The sequence below is a fragment of the Neolamprologus multifasciatus genome, chromosome 7 (assembly GCF_963576455.1).
Source record: "Neolamprologus multifasciatus chromosome 7, fNeoMul1.2, whole genome shotgun sequence".
Classification (NCBI taxonomy): domain Eukaryota; kingdom Metazoa; phylum Chordata; class Actinopteri; order Cichliformes; family Cichlidae; genus Neolamprologus; species Neolamprologus multifasciatus.
This window is the reverse complement of record NC_140445.1, coordinates 27,934,576-27,950,995: the sequence shown is the minus strand read 5'-3', so window position 1 is coordinate 27,950,995 and position 16,420 is coordinate 27,934,576. Positions and strand designations below refer to the sequence as shown.

At 40.6% G+C, this 16,420-nt stretch overlaps 1 protein-coding gene across 3 annotated transcripts in view; it reads left to right on the top strand.

Moving 5' to 3' along the window:
- Nucleotides 1-16,420, top strand: part of sh2d3ca (SH2 domain containing 3Ca) — a 61,123-nt gene that overhangs the window by 34,563 nt on the left and 10,140 nt on the right. For all 3 annotated transcript variants that reach the window (XM_085166771.1, XM_085166770.1, XM_085166773.1), the window contains one exon: nucleotides 15,039-15,167. In XM_085166771.1, the coding sequence (XP_085022897.1) occupies nucleotides 15,039-15,167 (129 nt within the window). The remainder of the gene's footprint in view (nucleotides 1-15,038; nucleotides 15,168-16,420) is intronic.

The window sequence follows — 16,420 nt, the reverse complement described above, 5'->3', positions numbered from 1 at the left end:
GTTTATTTTTGTATTTTCATTGGTGGGAAAATGGGGATATGTGTGGGTGGGGGGTGTCTTTACAAATTCTTTTGGGAAATGAGTGTTTACTTCCCTCAGAGTTGTATGTGTGTGTCTGTGGGTGTGTGCGAGAGAGAGAGAGAGAGCAAGCATAGCCTATAGGCCTGTTTAGCAGAGAAACCGTGGGTTAGGAGGCGAGCGAGACAAGTGTGCTTGTGCTTAACAGTCAAACATCATTAAAATCTTCTTCGCTCGCTCGCGCGTGTGTGTGTGTGTGTGTGTGTGTGTGCGTGTGTGTGTGTGTGTGTCTGTCTGTCTTTCTGTCTGTCTGTCAGCATTTCATTTGTATGTGTATAGAGGGTTCCTCTGTTAAAGTTTGTGGGGATAAAATATTTTTTAGATAATTTTCTTTCTTTCTTTTTGGAATTTGTGGGATGTTTGATTACTTTTTGTGCACATTTGTCAGTGCCGGAGACAGTGCTGTCATGTGCAACAAATTCAACAGATTTAAGAAAAACAAAACAGACTAAAACAAAATAAATTTACCCAAATTCACTTCACCAGAGTGCTAGTATTGTGGTTGGAAGTATAACTGTAATAAACAAAACCACCCTCTCACATGGTGTCACATGGAGGACATTCAGCCCTTTAGGCAGCTGATTGTCATATATATCTTTGGCTGCGGCACACACACACACACACACACACACACACATTTTACTATCTGTAATGGTCTTCTCATCAAAGTGCTGATAGATGCTGTTGACCAGGTGTAGTGACAGCGAGAGAGAGAAAGAGAGAAACAGGAAACAGAAAGTAAGTGCATCACAGAAGAAGGGAGATTAAAATATGAATGGCAGAGTCATACAGGGACACTGAGACTGTTTCGTCTATAGAGAAGGCAGATACAGTAGTATATTAAAGGAAAAATATTCTCTTTTAAACTTGTCTGTCTTCATTCTTTCTGATTTTAGTGTCGCTTTACTCACCAGTTTTAACTGATTTTATAAGGATGCAGTGGGAGGTCAGGTGATGAAGCATCACCAGGGTTCAGACTTGATTTCAAATTTGCCTGGATAACCTTAAGCAGAGAATGGAGCATTTAAGGTAAAATGATTCTGTGGAGCCACTTCTCAGTTCAACCTGCTTTAACCTAATGTGCTGAGATGTAGCAGAAGCTGCAGCTCACATGGCACAACCAGACAAAGGGCAATTATAACAGTCATTTCTGGTGCATTGTTTTTTTGTTTTTTTTGTTACTGCCCCAGGGAGTACATTTACTGAAATGTCTGGAAACACAGTCTCTTACTTACCAACTGCAGTAATTAGGGATACCAGAAATTTAGCAGTCAGTACCAGTAGAATTACATTTGTTCTGGAAGAATTGTTGCCTTGGTGACTACACTGCCCAGAGTACCAAAGAAAAACAAATAACATTGTGTTTTCACAGTTTTGGTATTGAAAGGCACACTAAATACAGGAATTAACCTTTAGTAGCTTATTATTATCCTTATTATTATTAAATGATGACATATCGACCTTGCTTTCAGTTCCAAACTCCTGCCGCGCCCATTAACCCTTTAAAACCGGTCGGAGCGGGCACGCTCCGTTTTACGTAACTATTTTTAAATCCCGGTAGCACTGCAACCACGTGAGCTAGCGCAATAATTTTTTTTGCATATGAAACCGGAGGAGTTGTACTTACATCTTATGCCATCAGCTTGTCCTAGGTCACAGTTTCCTTCCACATATAGCTTTGCAAAAACTGCATAAAAAGCACTTGCAGCAACAAAAACACAATATTCCAGAAACACGCTTTGCCGATCCGATCAGCTGTTTGTAACACTTCCTATGTCCATCAGCACGAACCATTGACTGTAGAAAACATGGATGACGCGACCCCGCCTCCTACCATTGTGCAAAAATGAAGCCAAAATACCCCGCTTGTGGAGGCTGCCATCTTGCAAATTTGGAGCCAGAGTCTGCGCAGTAGTGACTTGAGATGGAGCGACTGTGTAACGCTCCCGCCCACACACCCGCTGAACGTGACCGCAAACACGCCCCCCTACACTTTTTACGTAGCCCGGCTGCTCGAGTTTTTTTGCTGGTTTACCGCGACTGACAACTCGTTTAATTGAGGTAAATACAACCATGTCACTGTTATAAAAAAGACACACAGCTTATCATCTTATAGTTCTAAAATCACTCTGTTGTTAATTCGTTAGTTAGCTTAGCCGCTAGCATACGCATTGTGTTGAAGGCTTGTTGCTAGCTAGTTAGCGATGCTACACACCTGCTACTCTTAATAGTCTTCAACACTTATGTTTTTTTTTTATCCATTTTTAGACAGCGATGAGATCAGCTGCACACTCCACAGAGGCCCAGAGTTACTGTTAATCAGTGTTGGGACTAACGCGTTATTAAGTAACGCGTTACAGTAACTACGTTATTTTTGTGGTAACGAGCACGGTAACTAGTTATTATGCCAAAATCAGGAACGCGTTAGTCGTTACTGGGATTTAGATAGGGTCGTTACTCGTTACTTCGTGTGGTGGCTATCGCGGAGCTTCCACAGATTCAGTAACATTAGCAAGTGGTGGAGGCAGCAGGTGGATGAGAGAAAGGGGACGCAGAAGGAAAAGAGACCCGAGGCGGCCGCCGGTCCGAGTGTGAACTGAATTTCAGGTAAGAAGTTATGACCTGCAGTCTATCTGGGTCAGATATAAACCAAGTTTAGGTGGAGTTTATTTTCGTTATTCTGACTTTTTCCGTACTGCGTGCTAGCTAGCATGACGGAGTTTCTATACAGCTGGGTGGGTGCTATGAAGTTAATCATGTTGAACTTTATTTTGTTCATAAGTTATTAGAGTTGCCAACCGTCCCGTCTGGTATTAAGAGAAAATATTACGCGTTTTGAGGTGAAAAGGAACAGTTTGTCCCGTAATTCAGCTACAATGAAAAAGACACAAAGCTGGAGTTATTCTGTGTCTTTGCTGCACAGCTGCCTCTTCTTCTTTCATTCTCCCCCCTCCCTCTCCTGTTTCTACTTCAATCATGAAAACTGATCAGTGATCAGCTGATCGGCTTTTCTCTCTTGTTTGTTTATCGGTCACTTTGCGCCAGAGAGAGGAAAGCAGCCGATGTCGCGTTAAACAACAGCAGCACGTTTAAGCTTGATCAGCTGTTGTTATAATTTATTTAATATTAATTTCTACTATCAGCTGATGTTTGCTGGAGCCACAGCTGCAAAAAAGCTGCTGGTCATGATATCGGTTTGGTTATCTGGTGAGAGGGAAACATGAAGATGAAACCAGGAGACGTCCTTACTGAATCATCAGAGCTGAACAGGTGATGGAGAAACAGGTTTACCTTTTAGGTGACATGAATGAGTTGAAGGGAAGTTATGAACTGTTTCTGAGAGACAAATAACACCAGGATCCTTTTTTAGGTAGCTGACAGCTGGTAACTGTGCAGGGGCGGATCTAGCAAAGTTTTTTGCCAGGGGGGCAGGTAGGGCATTAACAGGGAGAGGGGAGCACAAGGAAATACTTTTCTTTCTTATTCTCATTTAAAATATCTAGCTTTTAAAAAATAATTATCTGAATCTTACAACAAACGATTGATAGATTGATACATATATACCATCAGAACAGTGTACATCACTGTCACAACAGCGTTTGTTTTCATTCAAAGGCTTTATGATTTTTCCTATAATGGCGGGCCGGTCTCTAGTCAAAATGCCCGGGCCAATTTTCTGTCCCAGTCCAGCCCTGTATGCAGCTCATCTGCAGTCTGGTGTTACCTACATCTTCCTATTCAGAAGGCAGAATTTCCGAGTTCTCAGTACAATCAAAGCACCACGACTGCAGTTTTTGTGTTGGATGTAAAAGGCGCACATGACGCTGTGACGTAGGCTAGAATCATGGCAGCAGTCAATGATGGTCCAGGCGTGGGATTTCTCTCGTGGAAATATGCACATTATCTTTTCCTTTCTATTGGTAGGTGGCACAGTGCACTTGTGGCAAGTAAGCAAGCTAGAAGACTGGCAAAGTTATGGAAGCAACACATTAACAAGAGAATTCTGAGTAAAACCAAAGTTACTTTCCCTAGTAACTAGTTACTTTGAAAGTAACGAGTAACTTGAAGTAACTGAGTTACTTTTGATAGAAGTAACTAGTAATGTAACTAAGTTACTATTTTAAAGTAACTTACCCAACACTGCTGTTAATATCAAAAATATAATGCTGTCCTTTGAGATTTTAACATAAGACTGTGAGTGTAATGGATCTAAAACTGTTTAAATCTCTACAGCCTGGTAACATGGAGACTTTAAAAACAACAGCATGAGGTTTCAGTAGTGTAGTCTAATTTGTTCTTTTCATTTAATAATAGAGTCCATATTATATCAACAGCTACATTTACCCTGGAGATAAACTAGTGAGGGAGACCATCAGGACTAAGCTGGGTTTCCTGGGTCCAGAGGTTTGGAGAAACTTCTTCCCTTTCTTTCATCACAGCTGTCCTGTGCCAGAAGTTCTGTTAACCCGCTGTAAGAGGCATCATTTAAGAAACACCAGGAAGACTGAAGCTCATGGCAGTGATCAAGCAGGACTCATGATCTTCACCAGCAGCTCCCTCACAGGGAAATCTTCAGCACTCCTCCATAGGCCCGCCCCAGGAGATGGATAAACCCAGCATTTCATGAACACTGTGATGGAGACCTTTGTTTTGTGTAATGTTATAAATACTCTGATACTCCCCAGAGGCTCCGGACTTTTACATAAAGATATTATATTCAGTCCTGTAGAAAGTTATATATTTAAAAATATGTGATCCTCTCTGGTTACTCTGGTATGAATAACTCTGAATCACTTTATGGTAAATAACACACTATCTGCAAAAAACTGTGAAAGAATTCCAGATGACAAGTTTGTAGTTCAACATACAAGTGACAACCTTTGACCTTCATCAGGTTTTATTTAATTGTGTTAGACAAAATCTCATATGCTCTTCATGCAGCTGAGTACATCAAGTGTTTAAAACGGAAGCTGTGCAGGTCTGAGATCAGCAGCTTTGTGAAACACCAAACTGAGGTCCTGTTAATGCTGATATATAGTGACACAGTAACATGAGTGATTAATCCTTTTGTTTTTTGTCGTTTTTGTTTAACTTTATCAATAAAACAGCTGCAGCTTTCACTACAGCACGTGTGGTACTTTAACCTTTGTACTGTTTTCATCAGTTCATTTTACAGTTAACATATGAACATGTTGGATGATCTGTCTGCTGTCACTCGATGGGGCTGAGGTCTGAATTTGAGGGCAGCTCCTGTAATCACAAAGACAACAGAACCATCAAACTCGGATATAAATAAATACATTTTAAATAAATTTTATCCCTCAATATTGAAATAAAGCTGATTCTTCTGTCCTCACACACTCAGGATCTGAAGTTCTTCTCTTACATTTTTTCAGTACAGTATTACAGTACACTACAGTACTTTAATCCATAGTTCCTGATTAATGAGGAGTTACTGAAGTACAAGCTTTTAAAAAAATTGTTTCTGTCTTTACAGATGTGGCAAGAGACTGAAAACATGCTGTTGTTTGCACATATTTAATATTCAGCTCTGCACAGGAGCTGAAGCAGGGTGCAGCCTGTTGCTTTTACAGTATAATATAATACTTGTAATAAAAGTACAGTAACAGTAATTAGTGACTGAGCAGCCCGGGGCGTTTCTCTTGATTTCTTCAGTAAATTCATTCACCTGCACAGATTAGCTAAACGAACCCTGACAGCCGAGGGCTCATTTTAGCTAGCTAGGTCTCAGGAGCTAGCTATGGACGGTAGTTACGGATTAGCTTACAAACACATTTAACTTACCGAAAAAGTGCAGCGGGGCCTCGGGTCCTTCTGTCGGGTAGTCCAGTTTACTGAAGAACATCTCAGGCTGTCAGGTTAAAACACTCGGTCGTGTTTTCGTAGCGTAAACGCTGGTCCTCCTCTCAGAGCCTACGCTCTATCTGCTATTCGCGAACAGAGATACGCAAGTTTCTCCGTGACTGCAGCTGTCAGTCAAAGCTCTTATGATGACGATTCACCCCAATTTAACATCACCGCGGCAGGAATTAGAATCAAACTTATGGGAAAGGAGACCCCTTGAACATCAATCAGCGTGATGAGAACTATTGAAAACAAAAGAAAGAATCTTTGGAAAAAAATTATCTAAGGAGAATTAATTTATTTTAGTCTGACCCCAGTCCCATCTGCTAACATGGAGGAGGCGGGGTTTATGACCTATACTGCAGCCAGACACCAGGGGGTGATAGAGACGTTTTGGCTTCATTTTTGGGGACCTGTCGCGTCGTCCATGTTTTCTACAGTAAATGACAACGACAACAGGCACGAACTATCGCATGTCTGTCATTACCTGCCCGGAACCGGAAGTGACGTCATTTTTGCGGAAATGTAGTTTTTTAACCATCAGGGCCTCATGAGCTTATACTGGTGTTTTTAAAAGTTATGTTTGACTTTACGACTTTCTGTGTCGTTTCTGGGATGCTTAGGACTCATATTGCACTGCTGAAAATAGTTTATTTTGATGCATATGCTGTGTTTTTGCAAATTTGCACTATAATATTTATTTTAGTTTTTCCTGCAGTATATAAAAATTGGTGTATTTCAAAAATAAAACTATGAAGACACTCAAAATAAATTTCCTGTGGTGGGAAACTATTTTGTGCAACTTTTTTGTATTTACAGTTTTGAGGGATAAGCCTCTTAAATTTCTCTAACTAGAAATATATGTTAAAAAAACAAAAAGAAGATTTTCAATTTTTTTGTAGTTTATTGCACTTTTTTGCAATTTATGTAATTACTATGCACTTAATGCAGACATATTATTAAAATTTAGGCTATAATGGTTGTATTGATGTATATCAACTTGAAATGCTCCCAAAAATGGCTCCACAGCATGTAAAAATATAATATAAGCTCTGGCGGACTTGGTTCTATGGTAGGTCTTAAAGGGTTAATGCTGCTGACTTTTTAACATGTTGTAACGCTTTGTATCTTTTAAAAAATTTATTAGAAAACAAGCCCCTAAATGAACAGTAGTCATTGTAGGCCGCTCTGGCTCTTTAGCACTGTTTATGTGCATTGCATTTTTAAGCTCAGTTTTTAAATCATCACAATGTACCTACAGCCCATGGGCCCATGGTTTGCCAGACACCAAATATTAAAATGCTTCAGAAGAGAATCACTCTGAGGGTAACTAAGGTTTAAAAGGTTTAAATGGGTACATGAAGCTGAGGATGAGGAATTTTCCTTAGCAAGTAATCCAGACCACACAGTACTATATTAATGTTGTGGATAAATCATTTCAGATGTTCTCTTGACCCAAGTATGGTCCGTTTTCAGCATATTTTTCAGGTCATATGATTGCATTTGAGTTGGCGCTCATCCTCCATGTTTGCCCTGCTAATGTGTTTAATAGCTCTGTAGCTAGCCACCAGGTAGCATACTATATGCCAGCTAGCCCAACTTCAATAATCCTAAAAGATTACCGCTGTTTAGTTGTTGGTCTTCATTTGTGTCCAAAGTGATAGCAGAGCTGTACATTTTGTTTTATTTTTAAAGTCTTGGAGTCAGAATATGGTTTATCATCTTTAGATGAAAACTAGCCAGCTAACTTTCTGCTAACTTCCTTCCTTTCACTCCATTAAACTTGATAAATCCTCTTTTTCATCTGTGGCTAATGATGGCAGACTTAAGAGGTGGATTAGGGTCTTTTATCTCTGCGGTTCTTTCTGCCATACTTGGAGACCACTGTGTTTTCCTCTGATTTGGTGGAGGATGTACAGACTTATGCTCCAAACTCTATGCACATTATTTTATTTTTTTCACTGTTTCTTGCAAATTTAAATTCTCTTAGTGCTGATATTATTTGCTATTTTCTTTGTGGCAATAAACAACTGAGTAATGCAATGAGCTGCTTCTTAAGTGAGTCTCCAGCTCCCTGGTCTTGCATTCATTTGTGGCGATGGTAGTTCTTGTTCTGCTATGAAAGATGGGTCATCTCCATGTAGCCCCACATGAATCAACTCTCCACCTACTGCAGATTCTAGTTGAAGCCACTGGCTCACCGTGAGGTGACTGGTGTTGTGATTTGCCACTATATAAATAAACTTGTATTGAATTGAATCTCCAGAGTAGAAAAAGTACTACTGATGCCAACTGCAGTCCACTATGGTGTAGTTGTCAAGCAAGAAACAGCAAACTCATGGGAGGAGTCGCAAATTAATATTGAGGACTGCTACAGCAGTAGCCTGGCCAGTGAGCCAGCCAACTGGGAAATTTAGCAGTGACTGAACTTTCAGAGTCCTCTTAGATGGATTAAAAATAAAAATAAAAAACTGAGGAGCAACTGCACCAACTACCTCTTCCCTATAGGTTTGTTTTGCCACTACCACTTCATGCCTGGGGAAAAAAAGGGACTTGAAATTGAGTTATAGATAGACTGGGATAAGAAAAAAAAGGAGGCAATAACCCGAGAAGTCCCGAAAAAGTAAAAAAAATCAGAGCTATTGCAGCATAAGGCAAGCGTAGTTTTGTGAAAGTGGAGCCGTGCAGCGCAGTGGCACTGTGCTTCCTACAGTCTCAGTGGTAGTGTATTTGTATGTCATATCCTGTCCACCAGCTGTCACTCAATACAGGGGGTCTCTGCGCCGACACCATACTGACTGACAGCTCCAATCAGTGCTTTATATATGTGTGTGTGTGTGTGTGTGTGTGTAGATTTCTGTGGGACAGTATATCAGCATCCAGCGCCTCCAAAGGAGAGCGTTTTGTGTGTGTTTGAGTGCGTACAAGAGACATTCATTCCTAATGACAATAGAAGGTCACTGTTATCACTCTCATACTCTCTCTTCCTTTCTCTGGCTGCATACTAGGCATCACTCTCTATGTCTGAGAGACTAGTTGTTTCTCTGATATTGTCCTACCACATGAGGTATCAAAATTTCTGTTTTTATCTCAGTGGGGGTTTTAATTCTTTTTTTTTTTTTTTTTTTTTTTGGGGGGGGGGGGGGCACACAAACTGCCAAGTTTGATTCTCAGGCCAAGCTGGGATGGGCCAAACTGATTTAGGTCAATTCCAGTTTTAATATTTCTCCATTATTCCCTCCATTATTTGATTTTGTTGTTTTATTGCGGAAGACACAAACTTAGCAACATGGTGTATGCTGTACAGTGTAGCGAGGAATGCCCAGACCTCTACATTGGAGAGACCAAACAAACACTTCATAAACGCATGGCACAACATAGAAGAGCCACCTCCATGGGACAAGATTTGGCTGCCCATCTGCATGTAAAGGATAAAGGTCACTCTTTCGAGGATGCCAATGTTCACATTTTGTTCAGAGAAGTCAGATGGTTTGAAAGAGGAGTGAAAGAAGCCATCTATGTCAACTGTGAACAACCATCTTTGAACAGAGGGGTTGGTTTACTACATCAACTGTCTGCCATCTATAATCCAGTTTTGAGATCCTTTCCCAGACGCCTTAACACCCACTCACATCCCCACCATTTGACCTCACGAAATCACATGATATGGTGGGGCTAGGTTTCACAATGAGTTCACCCAAAATCTTGGCTGATTGTGACCTACACCTGTTTTCACACCTTGGCTCATGTGATTGGGTAGAAGATCAACAGGGGGTTCATGACCCTCTTGGGGATACACTCCCCTAGGACTTAAATCTGGGACTCTTCAATATCTGACCCGAGAACTGAAGAGGCTTCTCGGATGAGAGGTTAAACGTCTTCAAGCAACTTAAAGAAGTCCAGACGCTTTTCTTTCCAAGTTCCTTAGATTAACTTTGAACCTTTCTCCTGAAGTAAAACATCATCCATGCCTAGCTAAAGGACCTCATATAGACAACTTCAGGTCAAGTTTCAGGCCACTGTTCAAGAAAAGGCTGTATCCTAGGATTTTAGCCTTTATTCAACATGATAGTTCACAGAGTTGACAGGACAGCAGGTATAGATTTGGGGCAAATAACATGATAGAAATGGTCTTTGGCAGACTTGAACCCAGGTCTCTCCTGTAGTATGGGGGTTGCCTGCTCAGCCAAGCAAGCTACAGCACTTATTATTTAACATAATAAGAAAACTTACTGTGTTAAACTGAAATGGGGAAACTACAAGCAAACCTCTTTTCTTTCTTCTGTTTTTCTTTTTGTTGGTGTCTGACTCTTTCATGAGAATGGCATGTGAGCTTGCTTATAAGAGAAAGATGAATTGTAAAGGCTGTTAGTCTGACAAAATCCCAGGCACACTGCCAAAAAATGTTAAGAAGGTTCATTCCTGTTAAATGTTACAGAGGTTTGGGCTCTGGTTGAATCAAGGTCAGCTCAAAAAAGGTAATTATATATTTTTTATCATTGCATTTTTGTTTTTTAATTTTTTGACTTGAGCAGATATTTAATTAGTCACCAGACAATAGAGTATTCCTCTAATTAACGCACAATCCTCTCTGACTGCATTGTCAGAGAGTGATTAGAGCAGTTTAACGTGCGTTGTAGATAATGTGGTTAAAACATTTGAGCAAACCGCTACACATCACACAGACCATGCTTCTTTTTCACTTTCTAACTGGCAAACGAGGTTATCAGATCCACTTTTGAGCCGTCTTTATTGCATCATTGCAAAAGCAGTTGAATTAGCTTTGATTCAACGCTGCTCGTACCTTGCTCAGAAAAAATAAAGAAGGCTTGTGTTACCTGCCCTTCCCCTCTAATGCTCATATCATTTTACATGCGACTTAGAGACTACTACACCCATGAGAACCAGTGTGAATATAACAGTGGAGATCAGGCTGGAGGGCACAGAGGGATTACAGCTGGCTGGAGTGGGGTGATATTGGCCACGTATGCACACATAAACCCCTACAATGTGTATATGGCAGAGTGGGTGGGGGTGTGTAATCGGAGATAGGAGGATTGACGGCTACTTATACGATGAACTGGGTCTCTATCGGCTCCAGTGAGAGGAGATGTGGCTGAAGGGAAGCAGTGAGGAGGAGGAAAAGAAAGCGGATCAAGGAATAAAAAGGTTCTTCTGGAATTGGACCCCTGACCTCAGAGTTGGTGTGTGCAGATGAGGTGGGATCCCACCCCTTCTGCTAAAACCGCCAGTGCCACCACAGCTCAGAGTGTTACCATGACGGTGGGGTGAGAGGCCAGGACACTTGCTGAAAAAGAAAGGAGGTTTATTCTGACATGAGCTCAGATCCAAGTGCTGCAGTCTGTTTAGAGTGCATTCATCCCTTTGTCGGTGGTTGTGCCTGTTGGAATTTGGTCCTTCTGTTTGGTTTTTTCCCGCCTTACATCCACGCTGCTAAATTCCAGGGACTTTATTTTTATTTCCCTGAAGGTTTTTTTTTTTTATAGTTGTCACCAAACATTTTCCGTTTCATTTCTCTCTGATGGCTTCGTTTCTGGTGTTGTTTGTTTGTACATGTATCACTTCAAATTGCTCGAGGTACTTGGCATTGTGCTCCTTCAGCAAAAATTAGCAAAGAAGCGATTTCAAGCACAAACAGCGACACGCTGGTTTGTGCCTGAGTTAACGCTCTACCCCACTGTGTTTTGCATTGTAAATACCTGTGGCTTTATATTTTCGACCTGACATCACCATACCCACACTTCCACTTGTAGAGTTGTTTATATTTTGGACACTGGACACAAACTGGAAAATGATCTTTGAAAGCAAAAATAATAAACGCAGGAACTATCCAGTTTTGTATTAACAGGCAGAATAGAACCAAACACACAAACAACAAAAATAGTGTGCATGCATAATATATGTATAAATATGTGCATATATTTAACATTTCTCCCCATTATCATCTCTTTCATTTTTCTTTTGGGTGGTTCTTTTTTTTCTCTCCCACTGATGCTGAGTGATAGCGGTGTCAATTTTTACTCTGGGAGAGTGCGGTGATGTCATGAGATGAAACCGTCTAATTGGCCTGCTGTGAGGAGCAGTGGCTCAAGTGCATGTTGGTGTAAATTAGGTGATGGATTGCACTGTGTTGTTATCTGCACCTCATTTTCACACATAAAACCTTAAGCCCTATCGCCTGTTTCCTGACTCTCCCCCTAGTCATGTTCAAGCTATACACCACTTCCATGAAACCCTCCTTATCCTAACTGTGCTTTTATCTTTTTTTAAAGCCCGAGTTACTTTCTCGTCAACTCGGCCTCCTTCAAGAACAGAACCCCAACCATTAAAAGCACCACCCAAGAACTCACATTTACTCTATGCACACATACACACATGTGTGTGATTGCGCATTCACATGGATGAATGCACAATTACACACATTGGAATTGTGCGTGCACATGCACTCACACACACACACACACACACACACACACACACACACACACACACACACACACACACACACACACACACACACACACACACCAATCCTTCTCCCTCTCCTAACCCCCTGGGGAAGCAAAGTCCTGCATCAGCTGCTAAATTGCCCAAACTCTCTCATCCCCTAATGGGCTACCTGTCTCCCTGCAAGTCTGCCTCGCTGTCTACATTAATGAGTTTCTGTTGTCTGTCTGTCTGCCTCTGTGCCTGTTTGAATGTCTGATGTCTTGTCTTTATGTATGCTACTTGTTTTGTCTGTCTGTTTCTGACTGTTCCTGCTGTGTGGTGGCTTCTGTTCTCCTCCTGTCTGTCTGCCTGTTGGCTCATAATGCAACTAGTCTGTTTTTGTTTAGTTTTTTGTTGTTGTTGTTGTCCTATATGATATGTTATGTTGAGGAATTCATGCTCAGTATGTACACATCCTTCAAAGGAAATCTGTTCATGTACTTTTTGTGAAGCTGCTAAACCAACAGCAAATTCAAGTAAAAGAGCACTGCTTATATTTGTATTTGTGTTATTTGTTTTTTTTCCTTCGGCACCATTTTTGACTGATGTACTGTGTATGGAAAAAACTGTTTATGAAAGATATTAGCACATTATGAATTTGATGGCAGCGACAACTCTTAAAAAGTGGCTTTAAAAAGCTAGAAAAGCTCTAAGAACAAAGGAGGTGTCCAAACACGGCAAAGAGAATTTCTACTGCACTACATGTATGTCATGATTTAGATAAGTGCGTGTGTTTTTGGTATATTAGAATACAGTAAAGCCAATGTTTTTGTGTGTCTGCGTCCCTCATCTAATGCTGTTTATTGTCTGTCCATTCTTTGGTCTCTCTGTCAATGTGTCCCTCTAATGTGAGTCTCTTCCATGAACTGTATCATAAACAGAGCCCTCTTGACATTTCAATTTCGCTCATAACCCCATATATATAAACACACAACACACACACACACACGACATCCATTGCTGAGCATCAGTTCAGTGGCAGGCCTCTCATGGGTTTCCACGGAGACAAGGAAAAGCAATAACTGCACACTTGACCCCTCTGCTCTTTTATTGGCCTCTTCTCCCCTTCACACACACATAAACACAAAAACACATACACACCTCGGATCTAATCTGAGAGAGTGAGGCTCCATGGTGATATTCCTCCATCTTCCCTGGAGGATTGGAGAAGCAAGGCAAAAAAAAAATGGAGAGAGGAGTGGGGACTGGAGGAAGTTAATAATTTCATCTTGCAGTGACCTGGAGACGATAAGATTGAATCTTTGGCTCTTTGTATCTCACACACACAGTCAACCCACTCTTCACACAGAGATCATCAGTTTCCCATCCTCACTTGCACACTCTTGCTGTCTCTGCCTGCTTCCCTGTCGCACACAACAGTCAGACAACAGTCTTGCTGAAACTTTATGACTGTGGGGAATGAACAGAGGAACTGTGGGCAAGAGGGAAAAAGAGTAATTGAGAGAAAGTAGATGAAAAACACTGAACCCGAACAGAAGAGAGGCTGACTGAGGGAAAATATTAGGTGGAACGACAGGCTAGCCTTAGTGACAAGGCTGTTTACTGTTTATTTTGGTCTCTAGTCTCATTTCTCTTCATATTGGCAGAGGCAAGATGATTTCCTTTTTACTGTGTTTACTCCTGTGTGGTTTTCCTTTGTGCAAATTTGTGCAAGCGTTGTGCACACACATTTGTGCATGTGCATCCTCTGTTTTAATCATCTCTGGTCGCTTGTCTGACCTCAATCTTTCGACAATCATCATTTCTTATGGTGTCTTCACATTACCCACGCATCCCAGTGTGGGATTTCCCTTGTTTTTTCTTCCTCACCTAAGCAAATAGTAGAGTACTTTAGCACGTAGCATTTTCATGATTTAGTTTCAAATGAGGAGTAATTTTTTATGTTATGTGGATAAAAATTAACGTAATCAAACACTTGTCATTTACTGTAAAGAAATACGTGACTTTGAAATGTGAATCATGTTCCATTTGTTTGTGTAACGCATTTGTTTTAATGTGTGGGTTTTTTGTAATATTGCAGAAACACAAATTACTTCCTGAGTGGCTGCACTTCAGGCTGCACAGACTAAAGCAACGTCTCTATAATACATAAGAATAATAAGAGCTCGCTCATGATGATTTCTTCCTCTTAGTAATCAGGTCAGGGTCGATCGGATTGTTTCTGCTCTGTGTGTGTGTGTGTGTGTGTGTGTGCGTGCATGTTTGTGTGGGAGGCAGCACACAGTGATGCTTCCCTGCAGTGTTGCCTTCTGTAACACCAAGTGTGTGTTTTTGTGCATGTCTGCGTATTTATGGAAAAGATGCTTTGTTTAACCGTACATCCATATTACATTATCATACTATTTAGATTATACAGTTACTTGTTTTCAAATTTAAATATATATATATTCATGAACTCAAATCTCCTTTGTAAATAAATCTTAATCTCTGTGGGGTTTTGCCAAATAAGACATGTATAGACTTTTCCTCTTATCTTTTTTTTTTTCCATGCAAGTACACTGTACAAGCTACAAGTTCACCCCTAACTGATGTCTGGTTTTCTTCTCTTGTTTTTGCTCATACAGTTCTCTAAGGAGAAGTACCTGCTGGAGTCTCCTCCTGAGAAACTCCGCAAAGAACTAGAGGAGGAGCTGAAACTGAGCCCTGCTGACATCAGGAGCCATGGCTGGTACCATGGACACATACCCAGAGAGGTATAAACTTCATGAAGCACAATGTAGAATCTTTATACTTGCAACACTGAAAGTCCCGAATATATGCATGATAATGTACTGGTACATAAATGTAACTAAAAGAATGACTCATACATGTCAGGGGTTGCCTACTTTTCATTGTCAATCCATGCAGTTGAAAATTGACTAAACTGATTGCCAGTTTATGAAGGTGTGCATTTTCCTCTGTGGGGAACGCACAGGGGAAAATGCACAAATCAAAAGTCTTTATTGAAGGTTTTTGTTGGTTTTTATGTTGGAAGGTTATGCAAGTTTTCCTTTATTCTGGTTTATTACTTTTTTAACCTTTAGATGGATCGCTGTTATGGGCTGTATATTTTATTAGGAACATTATATTAACAACTTATTTCCCCCTGGTCTTGCTCTGTTTACGGCATCATAGTATGTCTCAAGCTGCAAATGAATAAAACTTGCAGGCTGCATAAAATCCTACCAAGAGCCATCACTGCAGCATCACTGGCTGCACTTTGAAGACCTTTTGCTTTTGGGGTTTTGTACTAACCGAGCAATTTGCAAATTTCACTTGTGCATTTTTGAACTTTTAATTTGGAAATCCCATTGTGTGTTTTGTCCACCCAATCAAAAGTTTAAAAAAAGGAAAGAAATTTTAATCCACGTTAATCCACAACTTCTGATGCAGTACCTGCACACAGTCTCACTGTTTGTGATAACTAACACTCTCAACTGCAGAACCTGCTTTAACTGTTGTGTTACAAATTAGTGTTCTAACTTTAGCTTACCTTCTGTTTTTGTGCTTTTATCAGGGACAGAATCAGAGCAAAGATGCCTCAAAGATTAGCTGCAGCTTGTAAACTGACTCGCTTCGATCACACCAAAGCTGTTTTGACTACCCTGTTTACGAATGGAGTTATCAAGAAACCCTCTATGATATGATTGAAAAAGTTTTGATTCAGGCTTTATGCCACAGCCTCTTGGATGCGTAGTATGAATCTTTCTTCTTTTTTTTTAAGTTAATGATCTAATGCTGCCATGGTTTGTATTCCCCCCACCTCCCTCACTACCAATTCATTCAGAATTTCAGTGAAGCGATTGGAGTGTTTTTTTTTTTGTTGTGTTTTTTGTTGTGGGTTGAAGTGGGTTGTCATCCAGTAGTGTTAGTTGAGCGATTACTTGGCCAAAGTTCTGGCTTTGAAAGCCCAGTTTAAATGCTTTACACACAGAGTGACACTGATTAATGAATCCCATCATCTGTC